This window comes from Gymnoscopelus braueri (genome assembly GCF_963280865.1).
Source record: "Gymnoscopelus braueri genome assembly, chromosome: 9".
Taxonomy (NCBI): Eukaryota; Metazoa; Chordata; class Actinopteri; order Myctophiformes; family Myctophidae; genus Gymnoscopelus; species Gymnoscopelus braueri.
The window spans coordinates 53,509,282-53,533,656 of NC_137610.1; the positions used below are offsets into that span (position 1 = coordinate 53,509,282).

Here is a 24,375-nt window from a genome sequence, read left to right on the forward strand (position 1 = left end):
ATAGCCTTGGAATCAAATGGAATTTTGATCTGTGGAGGAGATACTAATACGGTTTTGTGTGATAAAAAAGATATGTCAAGTTCAAAAAGGGGGAAAACTCAATTAGCAAAATTTGTAAATACATCACTAGAGGAGATGGGACTGATAGATATATGGAGATATCTTCACCCTTTAGTAATTGACTTTACACATTACTCGGCAGCACATAAAGTGCATTCTAGATTAGACCAGTTCTTCATAAACACAGGAGAGTCATAGAGTTACTGAATGCGAGATTGGAGGGGCGGATGTATCAGACCATAATCCAGTGTCTTTGAAATTGAGATTGAATAACAGGAAACGTCAAACAATCTGGAGACTTAATATGGGAATGTTGAACAATGAGCAACGGAGGGAGAATATCAAAGCTGAGTTAATAAGATATATAGAAGAAAATGATAATGAAGAGGTGGACCCGACAGTAGTCCTAGATGCCATGAAAGCGGTCCTGAGGGGAAAATTGATAGTGGAATCAGTAATAGTAAAAAAGGCTAAGTTAGAAATCTACAGGAAAAACAATGACAAATTGAGGGGGCTAGAACAAGAATATCAGATAACAAAAAAAGAGGCGGTATACAAACTAATACAAGAACTGAAAACAAAAATAAAAGAGACAACTTGACGAGGTTGAAAAAAATAACAGGTTCCTCAGACAAAACTATTATGAAGCTGGATCAAGGGCCACCAAATTATTGGCAAAGCGAATACGCAAACAACAGGTATTGAGTAACATATGTCAAATTAGAGATCCTCAGACAGAAGAACTGACATGTGTACCGGAACAAATAGAGAGAATATTTAAAAACTATTATGAGGACTTATACTCACAACTTAAGGAAGCAGAAGAGGGAGAAATGAGAGCATATTTGGAACAATTAGATCTGCCTTCAATTGGGAAAATACAAAATGATAAATTAACAGCAAGCATTACAATGGAGGAGGTATTGGAGGCAATCAGCTCATTTAAGAATAACAAATCACCAGGGAGTGACGGTTTTCCTGCAGAATTCTACAAAATGTATAGGGAAGAGCTGGCACCTTTACTATTAGCTTCTTTTAACTGGACATTAAAAAAACACAAAATCCCAACCTCATGGTCAGAGGCAATAATTACAGTTTTACTAAAAGAGGGGAGAGATAAGGTGCAATGTGGTAGCTATAGACCAATATCCATTTTAAATGTAGATTATAAAATGTATACAAAAATTCTGTCCAAAAGAATGGCAGATCTCATGACAGACCTGATCGACGAAGATCAGACTGAGTTTATTAGAGGGCGCCAGACCCATGATAGTATTAGAAGAACTATACACATTGTAGATAAGGTACAGAGGACGAATACAAGTGCACTATTAGTAAGTATTGACGCGGACAAGGCCTACGATCGGGTCTCTTGGGAGTTCTTATATGCAGTGCTGACAAGATTTGGATTTAGCAAAGAGGCGGTACAAAGTATAAGATCATTATATCAGCAGCCCACAGCGAGAATTAAAATTAATGGAAGTTTGTCCGAAAAATTCTATCTACAGCGCTCGGCACGCCAGGGGTGCTGCCTTTCGCCTTCCCTGTTCGATTTTTTCATAGAACCCCTGGCACAGGCGGTGAGACAAAATGTGGGTATACATGGAGTTGAGGTTCACGGCAGAGAACATCGGATCGGGCTTTTTGCCGATGATATAATAACATTCCTCGGAAAACCTAATGATTCACTCCCTGTGCTAGGCAATATATTAGAAACATTTGGGCATCTATCTGGGCCAGGGCGACGTGGGACAGCTGGGCTTAGGAGAGAACACCATGGAACGGAAAAGGCCGGCCCTGGTCACCCTGCAGGAAGGCGTGGTTCAAGTGGCAGCCGGGGGCATGCACACCGTGTGAAACACACACGGTGTCCATCAGCAAGGCTCCCAGGAAGAGAGCGGCTCCCAGGAAGAGAGCGGCTCCATCGGATGATGAAGAGAGTCAGAAGAGAGTGAAAGGTAATGTTATTTATGCTTCAGACCTCTGGTATGTGCATTTATGCCTGCATTTTATATCTATTTGATAGTTCATATACTAGGGCTGTATCTATCCATTATTTTCTTAGTGATTACTCTTATGGGATTAGTTTTTTTTTTATTACCGTAATTGAATAATTGAGAAGCATGTTTTCTTTGCTGATTATATCTATTATATATTTTAATGATCTACGTGAAATTCATAATTTTTTTTTGTATTGTTTTTTAGTGTGTGAAAATAGCAGAACTAACAAGCTTGCCACGTGCGGCGATGAGACACGTAGATCGGCTGTTTTCACTATTTAAAAAAAGAAACAATTTTTTTGTGAAATATCGATTAGTTTGAGTAACTCTTGCACTGCATCATGTTGTGCCATTCGGCTGCCGGGGTAACGTGGTCAGATGGGTGGGCAAATCAAATCAAGCTTTATTTATAGAGCACATTTTAAACACTCGAGATTGACCAAAGTGCTGCACACAGTCAAATCAAAGCGTCAACAAAAGCATTATGCATATGCACCCACATGGCATCAAAAACACAATTAAAAAGTACAATAACCTCAGGTGTGAGCAAAGGCCATTGAAATGAGTGTTAAGAAGAGATTTAAAAGCCTCAATAGACTGGGCACTTCTAATGGTAAAGGGCTGTCTATTCCAGAGCCCAGGGCCTGCAGCAGCAAAGGCACGATCTCCCCCTGCATTTTAGCCTAGTTATGGGAACAATCTAGAGCAGCTTGTCGGCAGACCTCAATGCTCTGGCCGGAGTATAATCGTGCAAAAGTTCAGATAGATACTGTATATGAGGGGGCCAGCCCGTGTAGAGGTTTATAAACACATAAAAGCACCGTAAAATGTATTCTAAACTTGACAGGGAGCCAATGAAGTGCAGCTAAGATTGGAGCGATATGGTGGCGTTTCTTTGTGCGCGTAAAGGAGGCGAGCAGCTGCGCTTTGAACCAGCTGCAAGCGACCGAGTGAGGACTGCTCAGTGCCCGTATACAAGTAGTTACAGTAGAGGATATGAAGGCATAAATTGCCATCTCCAATTGTTTAGGGGGCCGCAGGCTGAAAACCCACCTCTTCAGGAAACACTACCCTGACCCTTCCTCTTAGCCTTGCCTACTTGTTGTCAATTATTCTCGTTTTATTGGATCTTGTTTACTTGATACACTTATTTGTTTTAGCTCTTGCTCATTTGTTTTTCCTATGCGTCTCATCTGTTTAAGAAAGTAGGTAGCTGATATATTGCACTTTCACCTGGTGATTAGTAGTTTTGTTGCCTACCTATGTTGAATGCACTTATTGTAAGTCGCTTTGGATAAAAGCGTCTGCTAAATGACTGTAATGTAATGAGATAGGGCTACGACGTCTGAGTTGGAAAAACTGAGCTAATTTGTCAAAATTGAAGGCGCTGTCAAAGGTAACGCCTAGGTTTTTGACAGCTGAACGGATGTTGGAGTTGAAAGAGCCCAGTGTCGTAGAGGATGGAATGTCACGGCCAAAGATTATTATTTACGTTTTGCTTTCGTTAAGATTCAGGAAGTTCATCCAGCTTTTAACATCAGTTAGGCAGTCGATGGGGATCCGCGGCCCAACATATCTATCGATTTGGGGGTCCTTGACACTGTAAAGTTTTGAGAACTAACTCTCTCTCTGCTCCCTGTGTTCCAGTTCATCACAGGAGTCACGGGACAGAACCGGGGGAGGTTCTGGTGCTGGGCCAGGGCCACGTGGGACAGCTGGGCTTAGAGAGAACACCATGGAACGGAAAAAGCCGGCCCTGGTCACCCTGCAGGAAGGCGTGGTTCAAGTGGCAGCCGGGGGCATGCACACCGTGTGTGTCAGTGAAACCGGAAGCGTAAGCAACAAGTCATGAGTCATATATATATATATATATATATATATATTATTTGGGCAAACATATCAGATTGTAATGATGACGGGTGAACTTAACTCATTCACTGAAAAGTGAAACCTCTATAATCTGTACATTGAAACTATACACACTATAGGATGCCAGGCCTACAAATAAACCTGGCGTCTGTCTACGTAACATGCAATCTAAATGACTTCATAGCCTTTGCACAAGCCTGCAAGGTCGTCAAGGCTAGAGCCATTAAAAGGCAGCCAGTATGTACATTAGGTTAGACTCACTGTATGTCATTGTGCTTCCTCTTTGCAGGTGTTCACGTTCGGCTACAACGACGAGGGTGCCCTGGGTCGGGACACGTCAGAGGAAGGCTCTGAATCGGTCCCGGGGAAGGTTGTCCTTGAGCACAAAGTGGTGCAGGTGTCTGCTGGGGACAGCCACACCGCCGCTCTCACAGAGGACGGGCAGTCTACATCTGGGGCGCATTTAGAGTGAGGACGCCCATCTTATCCTTTTTCCTTCTGTTGTTAGTTTCGGCTCTTTTCAACAACAAAAACTAACCCATTCAATCCGGGAACGCATCTGTGTCATTTTAGATTTCTTTGGCTATTAAAGAAATCTTTTTGGGCTTTTTATGCCTTTTATTAGAGGGGGACAGGGAATGTTGGCTGACAGGAAATGGGGAGAGAGATCGGGGGTGACACGCAGCAAAGGTCGTCGGGAACAGGAGTCGAACCCGCGACACGCTGTCAGGCTGGCATTGCAGCCTAGGGTGCCTGGACCGCCACGATGCGGCCCAGGCCGGCCAAATGCATATCTAAAAACTCTAGTACTAGGGGAGGATGGGGACGAACGGCGAACGGATGGGGACGAACGGCGCACCCTTTTCTATTTCCCTCCCTGCACAGAGATTAATTAATTTCATGTAACCATACTTTTTTGTGAACAAGAGACACTTGTCCTCTCCCATTACCCGCAGTCCGTTTACATTTTAGTGAAAGGAGTCAAACGCAATCGGTAAGTAAAGTGACGTTGCGCTACTCTCCGCACACGGCCGCCAGTCGGGACGAACGGTGCATACACGGGGGGGGGGCGGACGGCGCGGTCTGATGAAATGTCCTATAACAAGCACATAAGTTTCATTTCTGGCATCTCATTGATGCTTCAGTAGAATCCTACGAGCAAATGACCATGCTGATAGTCAAATAAATGTATCATGTTAATGTCGCCTCTGTCGTTTCCTCAACTTTGTGTTACACATGCGCCGTTTGTCCCTCCCTGTCCGTAATGCACCGAGTGGCGTAATGCGCCGTTCGTCCCTCCCCGGATGTTTTGCTAGCTAGAACAAAAGCTAATGAATATTTTTCAATGGAACCTTCACTGAGAGTTATCCCACAGATTAGCCTAACAGACAAAATCCATTTACAATCGGCACCAAATAAACACAGCAGTACAAATGGAAAACACTCAAATAGGGTATTTTTTACTACAGTGTGGAAATACACAAAAGTGGCTTCAACTCTGCCAATTTTGATCAGAACTGGGGGGAAAAATCGTGTCTGTTTTCGACCGAAGACGAAGAGGAATTTTAAGTGTAGCATGAAAAAAGGTCCGACTTGCAACTGTCCCTCCGCGTCCTTCGTCCCGGTTTTCCCCTACAACCCAGAGTAGAACTCGTCAAAATAGTGAAAATACCCGATTGAGCTTGTAGATGTTATTACTATTTTTATGTTATGTTTTTATGACGCACTTCTGCCTTCAGGGGTGGTTGTGGTTATAATGGAAACATGAACAAAAAACAAAACTAGGGGTTCACAGGGTTAACCCCTTTGTAGTCGGAAAGAGCCATATGTGTCTGTCTTTTTCTTGTACTGTATCTTGTGTAACTAAGAATGAATTGTTTTAATGAAGAAAACCTAACCTTACTTAATCTTAAACGTAATCTTCCCTAATCTACCTGTTAATCGTAACCTTGGTCTTATCTGCCTGTTCAAATTCAACTTGCTATAAAATGTCAAAACCCCCTGTGCTTAAACATGGCAACCCTGTGCTTGTTTCAGGATAACAACGGTATTATTGGTCTTTTGGAGCCGATGGAGAAATGTAGCTGCGGGGAAACGCCTCTTGCCTAGTCCGAAATCCGTAATTAGTGGTTTGTTCAAACCCAGAATAGAGCCCGAGGTGTTAAAAAAAAATGAGCGCCCTTCAACTAAACCACGACAATATTCCCTCCAAATTTCTCAGAGACTCAGCCGCCTCCAATGCTCGAATCATCACCCACATAGTAAACCTCTCCATCAAACAGGGACGCGTCCCCCATGATTTCAAAATAGCGAGAGTAGCCCCTTTCAAAATAGCGAGAGTAGCCCCTCTGTACAAAAAAGGAAACAAATTAGACCCCGGCAACTACCACCCTATTTCCATTCTTAATTCCATCTCGAAAGTTATGGAAAAAATTGTTTATGAACAGGTTGACGTATCTTGCTTAAAAAAACTAATTTATGAATTCCAATCGGTCTTCAGAACATCCCACTCCACTGACACATGCCTACACACGGTGGACGTGGGCAAATACTGTGGCATGGTCATGCTGGACCTCCAAAAGGCTCGACACCGTTAATCACTCTATATTGATTGATAAACTAAAAGCAATCAGTTTTGATAGTACATCAGTGAGCTGGATGCAATCCTATCTGGAGGGGAGAGAACAGGTGGTGGTCTCGGACAGGGACAAGTTGCAGGTTGAAAAAGCCCTTTAGCTCTGAACTCTGTAGAATCTGCACCTGGCTCGCTGATAACAAGCCATCATTACACCTGGGTAAAACTGAATCTATTCTCTTTGGGTCCAAAATTAACCTTGGCAAGGGCGACGGCTTCACAGTAAAAGTGGGTGACAATGTCATCACAAGAACCTGGGTTCCATTTTAGAGGCAAATCTTTCCAGTGACAAAATGGCAACTAAAGTAAAAAAAAAAAAAAGTTAACCAAAGAACAACATTTGTGTACAGGATCTCCTCACTGGTCAGTAAGAATAGATTGAGGACTCTAATAGGAGCTCTCATCCAAAGTCACTATGACTATGCATGCACCTCATGGTACCATAAAGGCCTTAAAAACAAGGCTCCAGAAATCCCAAAACAAACTGGTCAGGCTACTGCTTGGCCTTACACCTACAACTCATTTAAAACCTGCTCATTTTGCTAGGGTGGGATGGCTCAGGGTAGAGGACAGAGTACAGCAACACTACTCACCGCTCCACTGATCACGTTCAACCCAGATTTGGCTCAAACAAGGGGTTAAATTCGTTCTCCCGCTATGCCACAAAAATGTGGAACGCCCTACGAACAGTCGTAAAAGGAGCGTAAATCCCTACTCTCCCTCAAAACCGCTCTAAAAGAGCACTAACAGGTGGCTGCAATTCAAAACTGACCCCTGTAAAAAGTCAATGCCTACCCTATATTTGTCCCAATTCTCAAGAATGGTTGACATTTGTCTCTCATTAAATGTTTCGATGAATTGAGTACAAATGACCCCAATGGAAACAAGCCATAGGCTTTAAATCCTCTTAGAAGACCTTGTATTGTACTTTCCTATGCTTTTTTGCAAACTGCTAATTAAGTATTCAATCAATCAAACCCCCAGAACACCTTTGACATGGACAGTTCAGCAAAGCTCACTAACCAGACTACTAGGCCTGAAAAACAAGACATTTGATTTGGTCTCCGGAGCATGTCGCTGAACGGAACGTGTGTCTTGTATCCGTGATTGAAACAGCTGGCCCTTTTTTAACTTTGCCTCTGTTTTTAGGTATTTTCCATTTTGTTTCCAAGTTGTCCATTTGAACCGGTGTTGCCTAGTTTGAAATAGTGAGGACCAGACCTCCCAAAAGGTGACGTAGTCGGTGTTCATTGATTTTAGTCTTAAGCACCCTGAACTGTATACATTATTAACTTCTATAATTCTCTTGCCTCCTCTATCCATCACTCTGTCCAGAAGTCTGATCAGACCCTGGGAGGACAGGACTGGCTACTAAGGGCTGCAACTAACGATTCATTCCATAATCGATTAATCGGGTGATTATTTAAATGATTAATCGCACTTATTTAGCAATTACCTTATACGTTAGATTTTAGGTTGTTTTAGGCATGTTCTAACAATAAAGGTGTTTAATAAATATTAATTGTTGATGACCTTTTATGATTGTTTTAGGCAGTGTAGAGTCAGGAAACCAAGGCCAGAGAAAAGTGACATGTGAGACATGACGTGAATAGTCACAGTTTATTCACTCCTGTGAGCAACGGCACCCTGACGTTTTTCTAAATGTATGTAATAATAAAGATGAATAATTAATTAAAAAGTACGTGTTATACAATTTTGCTCAGCTGCCGATTAGGCTTCTACTCATAAAATACATAAATGCATATCAAAATAAATAAAAGCCACCTATGGTACCGTTTCTCTTCTGACTGCTTGATTTGATAATACAAAATAAACATATTTTAGACTAAAGGGTAACCATACTATTTTAAATTCAAATGTTTCGTATAAAAAAACATATTAGGCATATTAGAACAACTAGGCATTTCAGAGGATTGGAGCAGCGACACTCATGACATTCTGCCTTTGGACGATGACGAAGGCAAAACGGAAGTTCAGACACGCAAGACAGCCCAGAGATCCACCTAGAAGTCTTAACTTCAGCCAGTGAAACTGTCTATGAAGACCCTGTTCTTCCAGCTGAAGCATCTCCAGGCGTGGTATACTGTATGTATGCCAGTGGTTCTCAGGTCTCTCTGTAAATAACCTTATCATCCACGGCACCCCTGAATGACAATTGTTAATTTCTAGAACCTTATGTCATATTACGCTACGTAAATATGTGAAACTTTCCCTCTAAGATCCAGTACGTCATGAGAGAATATCCGTTTCCTTTAGGACGGAGCGTTTTTACTTGGCGTTTAACCACTTGAGCCCCAGCATCCCTATTCTGGGGGGGAACATTCGCCAAAAATAGCCGATCTATAAGCTCACAACGTGAGCTTGTAGATCTGCTATTTTTGGCGAAGAGACTTGGTGTACTGTAGAATGGAGAAAAAAAAGCACAAAGAACAGTGCAACTCACGTCCGTTAAGTGGTTAAAACTGAAGTGATATCGATAAATTCCAAATATTATAAAAGTATTCTGCGGCACCCCTGGACTTGCGTCACGGCACCCACTTTGAGAAACCCTGCTGTATGCTACATGTTTTCTGATCAATACGTAATTCTATACGTGGTTAGACCTTCAAAAGTGATGACAATAATGTCTTTGGATTGGTAATATTTACACTAGTGGTCTTTTCGTTAGATAGATTTGATTTATATCATTGTATCTACTTATATAAAGGGAGAATTGACTTCCGCCGCTGACGCCACACCCACTCCATCGATTTGCACCTCTCGCCGCTGACGCCATACCCACAGCATTGATTTCGACTAAACACAACAACTAAATATGACATGTCACCACAACACCAGCCACAACGTGCACGCTGAATTTACGGGTGGCGTAGGGTACTTCTCATTGCTCACTACACATTTTCCACCTCGCAACATAATTAATTCTACTCACCACATTACGACCACACCGGACGGGGAAACACTTTCGCACCGTTTACCGTCAGCACAACCGAACGCCGACGGCCACAGCCGAAACAACACGAAGCGGCGGCCATTGAAATCACCCTCCTTCGCTCGCTCCACACACACATTCATCCACTATGATCCTCACCCAGTCAGCAACAACAACAAAACAATATTATGGCCTACCTTTCTTTGAGGCAAACTGTGAAGAATAACATTGCAAAAATTGTTCCAATCCAGTGCGTAACACACAAACAAAAACACCTAATTTTGAGTCACGAGCGCCGTGAAGAAAAAGTAGAGGCTTTTAATGTCGTAGGCATTAATAACTGTTAGATATCATAATATTACACATTACAATAATATCTATTATTAAGTATATTATATGTTACACTATAATAAATATTGTATTAATGCTGTTATATATTATATATCATGTCATATGCTGTATTATAGTACACAATAACACATACTTACAGTCACATATAAATGATATCTACAATACAAACATACATACGACATAATACATACATATTTATATATATTTTTCCGTATCTATAATACCTGAGCCATAAATGAGCCAGTATTCACAATGCCTCTTTGACAGGACCGAAACCCCACGATCTGCCTCCCTTAAAAGAGCCATAATTCCCATCTCTACTGCCCACTCTGTGCTGCAGCGACACGGACACAGAGACAGGGACACGGAGGGACCAACAAACGCAAAGCCCCGCGCCGCGGCTGGGGCCCGAGACTCTAGTGTATAACATTAAAAAAATAATACTCTCATTTCATTCATGTGTGTCATGGCAGAGAGAACACCTATGGCTGTCAGCTGTGCAGAACTGAACTGTCTGTCCCAAAGAGGCTCTGTTCCAAAGAGGCTCACTGCAGCCAGAGAAACTGTTATTCCAGATGAAGCATCTCCAGGTGAGATGTTATGCATGCTTACTGATCATGAAGATCAATTTTTCGCCCGTGTCTGTGTGCCATATTTTTTGTTCTTGGTCATATAATCCTGCATGGGATACAGGATAGGTGGGCACTAGGAACATGTGGGCACCTCGATGTAAAATTGGCTATTTTGTCCAACATGTAAAACTTTTTTTTTTTCTTTAAATCCAGAGCACGGGAGCAAATCGAGCCTGCAAACAGGTGGCCCTGATGGAGAACTCGGCATGGAGGATTTTAATATCATTGTCCATGGGAAAATGATATTATACTTGCGTTTTAGCCCTAAAACCACAATATTTCATAATAGAAAAAGAACAAGACAGTTCAGCAAAGCTCACTAAGCAGACTACTAGCCCTGAAAAACAAGACATTTGATGTCTATCCACCTGGCCCCTCAAAGTGTTTCAAAATTTGAAACCATGGTTGTTTATTTTGTATCTATCTTACCTTTTAATTCAGATACATCATGTGCATGATGCCATGTTACCTTTATGTCCATATATTTGTGCCATTATAAAAACAAGAAAAAGTGTTTTGTTTGTTAATGCGCTTGGAGAGCCAGTCCACAGAACGGCTCCAGGACACAGCTGACTGGACAGCAGGAGGTGCAACAGACTCTACATTCACATCAGAACCGCTGGTCCACAATTTGGTTTTGCTTAAGGCCAAAAGGTCTCCGTTACTGTACATGCAATTTGCCCAGTACCGACATAGGCCTGTCATACAATTATTACCGTAATAGCCTGATGACAATTATTTGAGATGGTGGCAATTATTTTGCAAGTTCAATTCCAAGCCTAGACGTCTTTAGTGCCTTTTAAACACAGGATCCCAAGATCAATTCTGGGTCCATGTCCGACATTTTTTATGTCACTTTGCCATGCACAGTCCCCAGTTAATACAATATAACACTATTCACTGGTTTTTAATCCTGGTGGGCCCACCTGTACCATTCTGATTTGATCCGAGGGTGCCATCTGGTGGACAAAGTACATAATAAGTTGAAACGGTTTTAGATGCGCAGACTGATAGGCCCGTGCACCATAAGAGAACCTTTTTCTCTCATTTAACCCTGACCCTAACATTAACTCTAATGAAAAGAGAAGCCCTAACCTTGACCCTAAAGAAAAAGGCACAGAAGGATGGTGGAAAGAGTGGCCTTGGAGGAAACTAACTAAAACACCTACACTTTCTCCTGTAGGTGTTAAGGAAGGGCTACTTTCACACAGCGCTGGCTGATTCATGTTTTAATAATTATTAACCTTTTAAGCTAGTTTTAGTCTTTATAAATGTCAGCCCTACAATTTTTCATACTGCTGCTTGAAAAATAGGGAGGAAAGGTCCTCCTCGCCTAGGGGTCCCATTGCATCTTTAAAAGGCATGTTGGGAGTTCAGAGCAGCAGAGGAGAAACGATGGTTGCTTGAAAACCAAAGCTGCAACCATTTGTGATCATATTTTAGGTTCATTTTTAGGCTATGTGATGTTATGTAATTGTATTTCACCGTTTGTCTGTTTTCTGATGTTATTCTGATTTTATGTTTTGTGTGAGGACTGCGGATGAAAATTAGCATCTTTGCTAAATCCGGTGTATTTACGTTCATGCGACGTTCATTAATATGCTCTGTCCTGTCTAAATAAACAAATAAAGTAAAGTAAACCAGTCTGTTTACAGTTCTGTTCATGTGCCTGCGTTTACGTCGACCACATCCACGATCCCATTGCAATGGTGCACGTGCACAGGATAAAGATACAAAAATAACAAAAGAGTAAGAGAGAGTAAGACTAATAGTATTTAGTACACAGAATAAATTAAATTAGAAGACACCAAGTATAGAATAGATATGCACTCCATATATGGAGCAGCCGATGTCAGTTGAGCCCAAATCTGGGACTATGATGTCAGTCCTGGACGTTTCGGTTAGCTCCATACATGGAGTTCCGGGAGGGGTTCTCTGATGTCAGTGCTAGGGTATGCCAGGTATCTCCATATATGGGAAGGTTCGGATCGCATAGGTCACTAGAGGTCGGGACTGAAGGGATCATTCACCCTGAGACTGTGAGATCGGGGTTCGATCCCCGGCCCGATCATACCAAAGACTCTAAAAATGGGACCCAATGCCTCCCTGCTTGGCACTCAGCAGCAAGGGTTGGATTGGGGGGTAATTCCCTGTGACATACTAGCGTCATGTCCAGGGGGGTGGGTTTTGTACATCAAACTGCCTCACGCTCAGTGGTTTAAAGTAACTAAGTACATCTACTCAAGTATTGCAAGTACATTTTGTTAAATGGACGCTATTGTTAAATGGGTTTCGGTTTGTTTCCAGTGGGAAACGAGCCGCACACAGGTAAATCCCGGCCACTACATTTGATTGGGTAAAGCGTGGCCTGCTTCCTGATCTGAAGGCACGCCCACTTGTAGCCAATGTGCATGGGTTGTCAACACGGCTCCCGACAGATCCAAGCGCAGCGATGGATCCGTTCTTGAGAGATTATCTATAAACTAAGTACATTTACTCAAGTACTGTAGTCCAGTTTTGAGGTCATTTTACTTCACTTTTACTCCACCGCAATTATTTGAAAATGGTAGTTATTAATCTTAAAAATAAGCAAAACACAACCATTTAAGCCCTATTTTATACTTTGGTCCATAAAAAAAAAGTAAAAACTCGCTCAACATGTCACATTGCAACACTATGAGCTTGTACTGTAGAACCATTTTCCAAAGCATGATTGAAAACTTAAAAAACAAACAAAAGAACTTGTGAAATGACACTGCATAATGATAGCTTTTACTTTCAGTATATTTTGATGCCAATACCATTTTGAATACTTTTACTTTGCATTGCAATATACGGGTACATCTCTTCCAACACTGGTCGACAGTTTCTATGATTGTACATGAATAATAATAATAATAATTCCCATTATAATGTGAATGTACATGGTCGATAATAAATATCACTCTGCACACTAACCTGCATCTTAGCAGCCAACCTCTGTTGAGCAGCTCTTACCTGTTCAGCCAATCACAGTTGAGCAGCTCTCTCCTCTTCAGCCAATCACTTGTGAGCAGCCCTCTCCTCTTCAGCCAATGACTGTGGAGGAGCCCTCTCCTCTTCAGCCAATGCTAGCCTCGTTCCCAGCCTCACTCATCTGGGGAAGAGAAGAGCCTGGTCACGACCTAAAGCAGAAGAGTGTCTATAGGGCAGGACTTCCGTTGTACGCGTTTCCCCTGGAAACGATCGCTTTCGACCAATCGTAACTCGTTTCAATCAGAGAGAATGTAAACAGAGTTGTAAAGCGTCAACGTCATTTCCTTGGGCGATACTTCCGCCAAATTTCTGTATTTCCGTTAAGACGCTCAACCGCTAGGTCTTGGCCAGCGTGGCCAATAGGCTCTATGCATAGCAGCCATATTGGGCCTCTTTCTTACTTCCTTCACAGGTGTTATCAATGATACTAATGAAGGCTCTGTTCCATTCTGGTCAAACAGAGTCAGGGTGCTGACATTGTGCATGTTGGCTCACTGGAAACACTCTGCTACACCAGTGGGTCTCAAAGTGTGGTCCAGGGACCCTTATGGTTCCTTGAGGGGGTTATAAATGGCCCCTTACAGGTGTGTAACTCTGAGAGTGTACATATGGAACCAAATGGACCCGTAAGGGTCCATTTGGTTCCATTTGTACACTCTCAGAGTTATGGGGGTCATTGAAATCAAAAGATTTGAGAACCACTGTGCTACACTAAATGGAACAGAGCCTTCATTAGAATCATTGGTAACACCTATGAAGGAAGTAAGGAAGAGGCCCAATTTCTTTCCAACATGGCTGCTGTGCATAGAGCCTATTACTGCTGCTCTTGCTACAGCGGGAGACAACATCGTTGCCGTCTTGCTTTTTATGTTTGAAAAAATATATATAAATGAAAGTCATACAGTAGTCTGTAACTTAGCCATGTGTTTACAACAAAATACATTGTATTGATAAATAAAGAATTTAACCAATCATTTCCCTCTGTTCCATCAGCTATCAGCCACTGGAGTCAGTGTGGTGGCGTTTACCTGCAGGAACGCATTGCCCTCTCACTTTATTGTGGCCTTTTCTCTTTTTTTTAAATTTTGCTAGACGGGGGCGTTTCTGGGCAACCGAAATAAACAGGGAAAACACCACAATACAGTGAGATGGCAATGTGTTTCTGCAGGTAAACACCACCACACCAGTAGCTGCTGACGGAAATGGGTAAACATTGTTTATATATTGGTTTGTTATGCAATTGTTTTCGAGCTTATACAGCGGCCATTTCTGCCTATAGGGAATATGTCCAAAATAGGGAGAGCAGGTTATAAGTGGTCTGTCTGTGGGTTTTATTTAATACATATTGAAAGTAAAGGATGCGTTTTGGCAACAAACAAAAATAGTTAAAGCTCGTATATTCTCATAGTAGTCATTGCTATAGAGTGTTTGTTCACTAACAGGGGCTTCCCTGTCTCTTCAGCTATTTAAACCATCTGGCATTTTGCTTTCAAATACAAAATGATCCTTTTTCTGCACCGGTGCCATGTACGACTCCAGTGTATTAATAAACAGCCAATCAGGAGAGAGTACCCATTTATCAGCTTAAATGTCATAATGTTCCAGGTCCTCACTGCCAAATTCACTTGTATATCCCCTCTCCTGATTGGATTAAATTGGTATCCCGACCTGACAATGTATTTTCCGTTTACTCAAGAGCTGGAGAGACAGGGAGACTCCTGTTACTGAACACACACTGTTATACTAGCAGAACATAGAGCTCAATCATTTAACACTTATTTAAACCAAAAATATGACTTACTGCCCTGTTAATCAATGAAAAGTATTAACCCATTAAAACCAGGAACACATCCGTGTCATTTTAGATCTTTGCGTTGGCTATTCTAAAAAAGCAGATGTACAAGCTCACAGCACGTCACTTCGTGCCGTGCTGTGAGCTTGCACATCTGCTTTTTTTGAAAAATCTATAAAATGTTTGAACAATTTAGATGTTTTTTTTTTGCACGAATCTTCTGGGGGTCCCTGGCACAAAACATTTTCAGATGGGGGTCCGCGGCACACACAAACACACACATACATATATATCAACGCTATGGAACACCCTTTACGTCTGTGTGTTGGTTAAACGACGCAGAGGAAGAAAACAGACTTTAACGAGGCAGGGTTTTCCCCCCCGTAGTCTGTTAAAGTAGAGATCCAGTCATATTAGGTGTTTGCTTTGATGTGTCGCTAATCACTCACCAACATACCAGGGGCAGTTGACTTTTTTCATAGAAGCCCCTGTTGTCCATTGTGGAGACCCCTTCCACTGGCATAATGGAGTACTGTGTAACAACGAAAATCGCCTATTTAGCAGCTCCAAAGTTTTTTTTTCCCCCACTAATCCTCATTATGCAGTGTCCTGACACTCAAACATGCACTGAATGTCCCTTATGAGCTGCCGTTCATGCAGAACGACATGGAGCTGGTTGCTTGTTTCTCTCACAGAATCTGGCAAAACCGAGGACTAGCTTCCACGTCGTATTTTAGCAGCTTTGGAGCTGCTAAAATAGGCCACTGAAGAGCATCAGTTCCAAACTTCACACACACACACACACACACACACACACACACTTGGATGTAATAAACTCTTTGATACAAACAGGAGCCCAACAGTGTGCGAGTGTTTGTTTCGGTCTTTTCTACTTTGTTCAATACCGTTCATCTGTAGCCCGTCTCTCTCTCTCCCGAGCTCTGCGAGCCTCAGACAGCCTTCTGGGCTCTCTGCGCCTCCTCAGCTCTCTGCGCCTCCTCCTCAGCCTCCTCTTGTCCTACAGCGCCTGCTGACGCTTCTCCTCCTGAGCAGCAAAAAGAGAACATACAAAGCCTTAATAAGCTACATTCATACTCAGGTTAACATGGTGTTACTATGTCTTCGCTGCAGGCGCTTTGTGACGTGACGGCTGCGCCACACCCACCTCCTTCTCATGTCCGGGTCTGCTTGGTTCTGCTGCTTCTTCTCACCAGAAAGGAGGTCCTCAGAAGAGGCAGCAGGCGTCGGTCGGCTGGCTTTCCTCCTCATATTTCTAGTTGATACACAATAGAGGCAGCCAGGTCGCTGCGCCTCCCCTTAGAAACTCTAGAAAGGAGACGGAGTATCAACACTAACACTTTATATTTCGTAAGACAACATTGACGAATTGAAGCCGAAACCCAGGATTTCTTGAGGTCTTCCAGCATCTTTGAGGGCTCGCTCTCACACACAGTCACACACATTGCATATTATTATAAGAAAATACAAAAGGAGTGTAGACTCTGTGACATAACCCATTAAAACCAGGAAAGCTTCAGTGTCATTTTACAATTTTGCGTTGGCTATTCAAAAATAGCAGATATACACTCACAGCTTGTACATGTGCTATTTTTGAACAATTGTGAAACATCTTGAAAGTGTGAGAACTACTCATTTAGAAGGCATTTGTAGAATACAAGGCCTCAGGTCTCAATGGGATAAAAAACTAACCTCATCCTGGTTTGACATTCCTCTCGAAGTTGCAGGGAAACATGCTTCCTGCCAGTGTGTCTCGTCTGGGACGCTGTCTTGTGTGGGACGCTGTCTTGTCTGGGACGCTGTCTTGTCTGGGACGCTGTCTTGTCTGGGACGCTGTCTTGTCTGGGACGCTGTCTTGTGTGGGACGCTGTCTTGTCTGGGACGCTGTCTTGTCTGGGACGCTGTCTTGTGTGGGACGCTGTCTTGTGTGGGACGCTGTCTTGGGCATCAACTCGGGCTCAGTGCTGAATTCATTACATTAAAAACAAAAAGCTAGTTAACAGCCGACGATTCCTCAATAGTACATACAATTGACATTTTAGCTTTATCCAGACAAAAAGAAATCCCTCATAACATGGGGTTGTGGTATAAAAACAGTGTTGAGAAGGCTGCTCTAGAGATACATAGCCTAATTGTAATATAAATAATCTAAGAGGCAAAACTTTTGAAAATAGCCGATCTACAAGCACAGTCACAACGGGTTCTATACCCCCCCCCCTCTAATAATTTCTTAGATTGCAGCTCTTGTAACAGCTCTACAAGCTCACAACATGTCACAAGCAGGATTTCACAGTAAAAACATGTAAAACATTAAAAAAAACATACCTTGTTCCCCTTCCACCTATCAGACATAAAACGTTATGACCGTGGCATGTCCATCAGCAACACACCTGGAATTATTAATGAACATTAAAACCAGATTCCAACTCATGACATTTCCCATTTGTATATAGATGGTGGTGGACAGCAATAAAGTAGGCTATATGAGTAGGCCACTGAAGGCTACTTAAATACATGTTTTGAGTATCACTATCTGTACATCTAAAACCTAAATGAAGACAAATAGTAGGCTAAGCCCCATTTCAAATAGACGCATTGTGAGCTTGTGGATTTACTATTTTCATGATGTATATTTTGATTTGATTACTTAGAATTTTTGTTTTGAAAACAAAATTGTAATCCATTGATATTAAAGGAAAATGTACCATGCAATTTACACTTTTGAATATTTAAGTATTTTTTTAAAACACTTTAAAAGCAACTAAAGTAGGCTGTAATACATTTGACTGAGCAACTTAAATGTTGTGGAGTTAGCCTAATATTTGACCAGGAGCACTTTGACTAAAGTACTAGAGTCCAGTGCTTTGTTACTCACAGTCTTTCCTTCCTTCTTCCATCATGATTCATGATAATGAATTATGTGTTTTGACCATCATGTGTTTCCAAGCGTTTTGTCCATGAACGCCTCCATGTTCAACTCAGTTAAGCATTCAACCACCTTGTCAACTATTATCCAGTCAAACTAAAGCTTTTGACTAAACATATTTTACTTGGACTGTTGTTCATTTCTCCACTACGAGTATCAGTGCTTATTCATCTACCTGCAGCCTGTAGGCCTCCAGCTGCATTTTCATTTCAATCAGTCCCAATTCTCCACAGCTTTTGGATTGGTCCATGATTGGTCGCAGCCAGTCGTACGGGGCCGTCATTGATTTGGGGTCTCAAGGGATGGCAATCGGCACCCCCTAGTGTTCACATTCAACCTCAAATCAAATTCACTTATTTTATGCATATTTTCCCCAACTCTGAACATTTTGTATTTAATTGATTAATCTAGATTTCAGACAATAGCTGAGTGTTGGGTTTTCTGGTCTGCACATTTATCAACCCACCCCTACAAGCTCCCAACTTGTCACAAGCTTGTATAGTTCCACTATTTTTGGGGTGACTTGCCACCAGCTACTTTCTTTCTCTACTGTCAAGGTTCAATGCGTCTTAAGTACACAATACGTACAGTACAATTGTTGTAAACTGTCTCCCTCTCTATCATACACATTCATTGTTCTTCTCACACATTTTAATGTCAAGGCCCCCCCCCAAAGTGAAAAGATTCTGGGCCATGAACCCAGGAGAAGTTATGTGTACAACGTTTAAAAAATATTCCAAATGTTTTTATGTGTAGTATTTTTGAATAGGCAAAGTATACAATAGGGTTGAAGTGGTTAAACTGATTTTGATGCCATATTAACTGCCGGGAACGCTCTCAAGGACCCCCTGGGTGTCCCTGGACCTCACTTTGAGAACCACAGTTTTAAATAACTCCTGTAGGCCTATATACAAATAATTAAATGACCAAAGCACCAAATATAAATGCTGCAACCTGGGAAGAAAAAAAAAAATACAGCATTGTCTTCAGTGTGAATCAAACTTTTTATTATTATTATTATTGATGTCAGGTCAGCCATTTTGATAGCAAAGCCAGAGGGTTCAAAGTGAACTTCACAGGGAATGTGTTTAGTCAATAGTGAGGGACAAGCATGCATGGCTACTATACACCTAGATGCCCGTAGCTTTGTTTGTATACAAATGGGCTCTATGCACAGGAGCCATACTGGAAAGAAATTGGGCCTCTTCCTTACTTCCTTCACAGTTATCAATTATGCTAATTCAGAGGTCTTCAACAGGGGGTCCGGGACCCCTAGGGGGTCCTCAGAGTTACTACAGGGGGGCTGCCAAATCTTTGTGTGATAGGATTTTTTTTCTTTTACCTTAACAACTTGAACCCTAGCATCACTTTTCTGAGGAGAACTTTAGACAAAAAAATAGCAGATCTACAAGCTCACAATGCCTCGCACTGCGAAGCGTTGTGAGCTTGTAGATCTGCTATTTTTTGGCAAAGAGGTATAGGTGTAGAGGGGAAAAAAGAGCAGACCACGTAAACAAAAAAAGTTGAATCTGAAACACAATTTTTATACAATATAGAGGGGGTCCCTGCTTCATCTCTCTCACAGCTAGGGGGTCCTTGGGCTGAAAACGTTGAAGACCCCTGTGCTAATTAATGTCGTGTTCCATTCTGCTCAAACAGAGTCAGGGTGCTGATAGCGTGCATGTTGGCTCACTGGAAACACTCTGCTACACCAGTGGGTCTCAAAGTGTGGTGTCCAGGGGCCCTCATGGTTCCAAATGGCCCCTTACCAGTGTATAACAACGAGAGTGTACAAATGGAACCAAATGGACCCTTACAGGTCCATTTGGTTCCATTTGAGGGTCCATGTGGTTCCATTGGTACCACTTCATGTGTACACTCTCAAGAGCTATGGGGGTCCTTGCATAGGCGGCGGGTAATGAAGGCTAGGGTAGGCTATGCCTTCCCAAATGTTATGCTGGGAAATTCTAGGAATTGTGCAAATGATATATAATATATGTGTGCAGCATTATTTAGTTAATTTTTTGATAATAAATCAGTAAAATCAGGCAAAAATAAGAACTAAATAACCTAAACCCTACCCTAACCCTAAAACCGAAATAAAGTAACCAAAAACCAAAAAGAAACTAACACAATCCGCCCAGAAACCTCAATTATTTTTGCGCGCGTGCACGGATTTCGGAACCCCAGCCTTCCTAATTGTCCAGCTCACCCGCCACCTATGGGGTCCTTGAGATTAAAACGTTTGAGAACCACTTGTGCTACACCAAATGGAACAGAGCCTTCATTAGTATAATTGGTAAGACCTGTGAAGGAAGGAAGTAAGGAAGAGGCCCAATTTCTTTCCAATATGGCTGCTGTGCATATAGAGCCTATCTAGGGGCTGCATGCCACGTGTCAAAGGAGCTGATCTACAAGCCAGCAACGCACAGCTGCCGCGGCAGCACGTGGAGGTAGAGCGGCCGCTTTGGAAACGGAAGGTTCCCAGTTCGATCCCCGGCTCCCCCAGTGTTACTGTCGAGATGTCCTTGAGCAAGACACTTAACCCCCGTTTGCTCTCTTGAGCAGGTTGGTGCCTTTGCAAGGTTTCCTCGGCTGTCAGTGTGTGAATGTAAGCGCTTTGGGTAAAAAGAGCTATACAAATGCGCCATTTACCATCTGCCGTAATACGACACGTTTTTAGCGTGTAGGATCAGCTCTTTTTGACGAGCTACTCCGTTATAATACAGAGTATACATTTGGCCAGTGGTTTTCAACCTTTTTCATGCCAGGGACCCCTAAATTGATATAGGTTTGGCCACGGACCACCATCCGAAATTTTTTTGTGCCAGGGACCCCCAGAAGCAAAGATATGAGTTAATGTTCTCTTTGAAAAATTCATATATTCAAAGATTTTTCAAAAATATTTTTATATAAATATTTTTGAATAGCCAAAGCTAAGTGGTTAAAATGATTCTGAGGCTATGCTAACTAATTTAGCTGGGGACCCCCTGGTAGCCCCCCAAGGACCACTGGTGGTCCCCGGACCACCGGTTGAAAACCACTGCATTAGGCTAAACAAGGCACGAATCACCCAAATCATACAGTATGATGAAACCATACAGTGAAAAAGCCATAATAAATATTTGCACACGGTCTCATACAGAGAAACTTTACAAATGACAGCTTTTACTTTAGAAACACCACACAGTGTAGAAATACTCAAGTCCTGCGTTCCAAATTTGACTCAAGAAAAAAAGTACCAAAAAGTATTAGGATAAAAAAACGTACTTTAAAAACATACTTTTTTATTATCATTTTAAAAAAACATTTCAAAATGGTGAAAACAGCCGATCTACAACAGCTCACACAGTGTTGCAATGCGACGCGTTGTGAGCTTGTAGATCTGCTATTTTTTGCTACTTTTGTATGATGATGAAGTAGGGCATTCATTTATGAAAAACATAAAACTTTGATATATGGAAATGCAAGGTTTCTGTAGGACAGCAACAACATTTTGTATTGATGAACATGTGGACCCCGGACCCCCACACTTTTGAGAACCACTGAAGAAAACCGTGAATTTCCGGGGGGGTCTGCATCGTTCATGAAGACCCCAAGCACCTCAAAAACAAAGCGACGTCATTACATTCCTACAAAATGCACCAGGGCAGTTGGCAGCGAACAAACATTATTGCATCATAAGCATATCCATACCAAAGAGACATTACATTTTTGGAGACGCCTCGATACACGTATTTCATCATAACAATCATAGATTTCTGCATGTACACAGAGACCCTCGCGTACCTCAGCCCACTTCGGACACCACTAAAAACTAAATGAAGAGTAATCAAGTGTAATCAGTGGTGGAAAGTAACTAAATACATTTACTTAAGTACAATTTTGAGGTATTTGTACTTTACTTGAGTATTTCCAATTTCCAATACTTCTCCTACATCTCAGAGGCAAATATTGTACTTTTACTCCACTACAATTGTTTGAAAACCTTAGGTACTAGTTAGTTTTCAGATATAAATTATTATGAAACATACACTAACCACTTTAGCCCTATTTTAACCTAGGCTATTTGAAAATAGCCGATCTACAAGCTCACAACGCGTCGCATCGCGACACGTTGTGAGCTTGTAGATCTGCTATTTTCAAATATTTTAGTACTTTTACTTTTGGTACTTTAAGTACATTTTGATGCCAATACTTGTGTACTTTTACTCAAGTACATTTTAAATTTTGGACTTTTACTTGTAACAGAGCGTTTTTTTATATTGCAGTATTGGTACTTTTACTTAAAGAATTTGAGTACTTTTTCCACCACTGAGTGTAATTGGGGAAGCGTCATGCATCAATCAGCACCTGAGAACAGACACAGTGTGGGATATTATGATTACATTATTAATTGCATAGAAAATCATTGACTGGTCTGGGTGGGTTATATACCCAACCTTTCCTGGTCAGAAACGCACGGCCCCTTGTACCTTGTACTGCTCGCCGTGCTCCTCCATAACATGCCCACTGTACCAATTATTATTATTATTTTACAGTAGCTTTACAGTTTTAGTACCTACAAGATCAAACCCAAAATAAACACAAGCTTAAAATGTGAGGAAATGGAGAAATCATATTTGTCAGTCACTGGCTATGCCAATGCTCAATGCCCACGTGTTTTCTGTTGTTCATTATAAAGTCTGGGGATAATATTAAAACACATAATCATTTTTTTAAACATCGATTTAAGTTATACATTTTTCATGTATAGGCCTATTGCCTGTTTTATTGATTCGTTTTGCAGCGCTGTGGGGTAGCCTACGGTATATACGTATAGCCTACGATTGGAGAATCCTCACCGTTATGCTGCTATTGCACATATAAAAATAAAAGTTTCTCATGGATAAAACAAAAAAAAAGTGGGAATTGTCTAAAGGCTCACAGGAGTCCACTTAACGATTAAACAGTTTGGATTTAAGAAATAATTAGTAACCCTAAGAGGTTTTCTGAGTTTTAAGATTCTTTGGGGGAATAAAACAATAAATAAAAAGAGAAGAGCTGACACAAAAAAAGAAGTTGGAACAAGAACAAACATATTTGCATTTAGCTGTAGTTCCCCTTCGCTGTCATGAGAAGAGTCAGTTTATGTCGTACAGTAATTACCTAATGACAGTCAACGGTTTGTGACGCTTTCCAATGTGTCACACACACACGCACACACACACACACACACACGCACACTTTATTTCTATACTTGCGAGTACGTCAACATTTTTAGGATGGCAATTTTATAAATGTGAATCTTTACTGTTATTAACCACTTAAACCCCATTATCCGTATTGTGGGAAAGCTTCCACTGAAAAATAGCCCCTCGTCGATCTGCTGCTTTCTGTGGAAGTTTTCCCCACAATAGCAGAAAACTGAAAATACAGTAGTAAAGACTGTAATTCCCACATTGTGAGGACTCACAAGTATGGTAATACAAGCACACACACACACACACACACACACACACACACACACACACACACACACACACACACACGGTACTATTCAGCTTGGCTGAAGTCGTAGTTGAAGTTGTAGTTGCTGGGCGGTTTGGGGATGGGCGGGGCGTTGTCCGGGATGGGCACGTTCTCCAGGTCCAGGAGGCGGAGCTTGATCTCCATGGAGAGCAGGATCTCCAGCTCGCTGCGCATGGACTCGCTGCTCATGTCGCGGCCCAGGAGCACGCTCAGACCGTCCGTCCACAGGCAGAACTACAACCACAACAACGGCAAGGATTCATTGATTGAATACTGATTTAACCCATTAACTCATTTTCTGCCAAAAACGTTTTTGACAAAAAAAATACATTTTTACAAAAAAAAAATCTAAAATTATTCTTTATTTTTGGGGTTTTTCCGTTTTTCCGTTCGTCACAAAGAACCAGGAGATAACATTTTCCAAAAAGTTGCTGCTCCATTCAGTTCAATGTTAAAAAATAAACGGAAAGTTTCTAAGTTTAAGTAGTAAAAATGCTGGCAGTCTGTGAGTACAAAACAAAAAAAAACTGTCAGTCTCAAGGTCCTTACACACCGGGGTGAATTTTCATGCGAATAAATACGTTTTTTTAAACCTTATAAAGTCAATGCAAGC

At 41.7% G+C, this 24,375-nt stretch overlaps 2 protein-coding genes across 2 annotated transcripts in view; both read right to left on the reverse strand.

The window, feature by feature from the left end:
• Positions 1-7,031: 7,031 nt before the first annotated feature.
• Positions 7,032-24,375, reverse strand: part of fbxl9 (F-box and leucine rich repeat protein) — a 144,291-nt gene continuing 126,947 nt past the window's right edge. Inside the window, exon 13 of the mRNA XM_080436718.1 lies at positions 7,032-7,048. The gene's annotated coding sequence lies outside the window, so the exon portion shown is untranslated. The remainder of the gene's footprint in view (positions 7,049-24,375) is intronic.
• elmo3 (engulfment and cell motility 3) overlaps positions 22,384-24,375 on the reverse strand; it is a 66,868-nt gene continuing 64,876 nt past the window's right edge. The window contains exon 21 of the mRNA XM_080436717.1: positions 22,384-23,996. Within this exon, the coding sequence (XP_080292843.1) occupies positions 23,787-23,996 (210 nt within the window). The 3' untranslated portion in view covers positions 22,384-23,786. The remainder of the gene's footprint in view (positions 23,997-24,375) is intronic.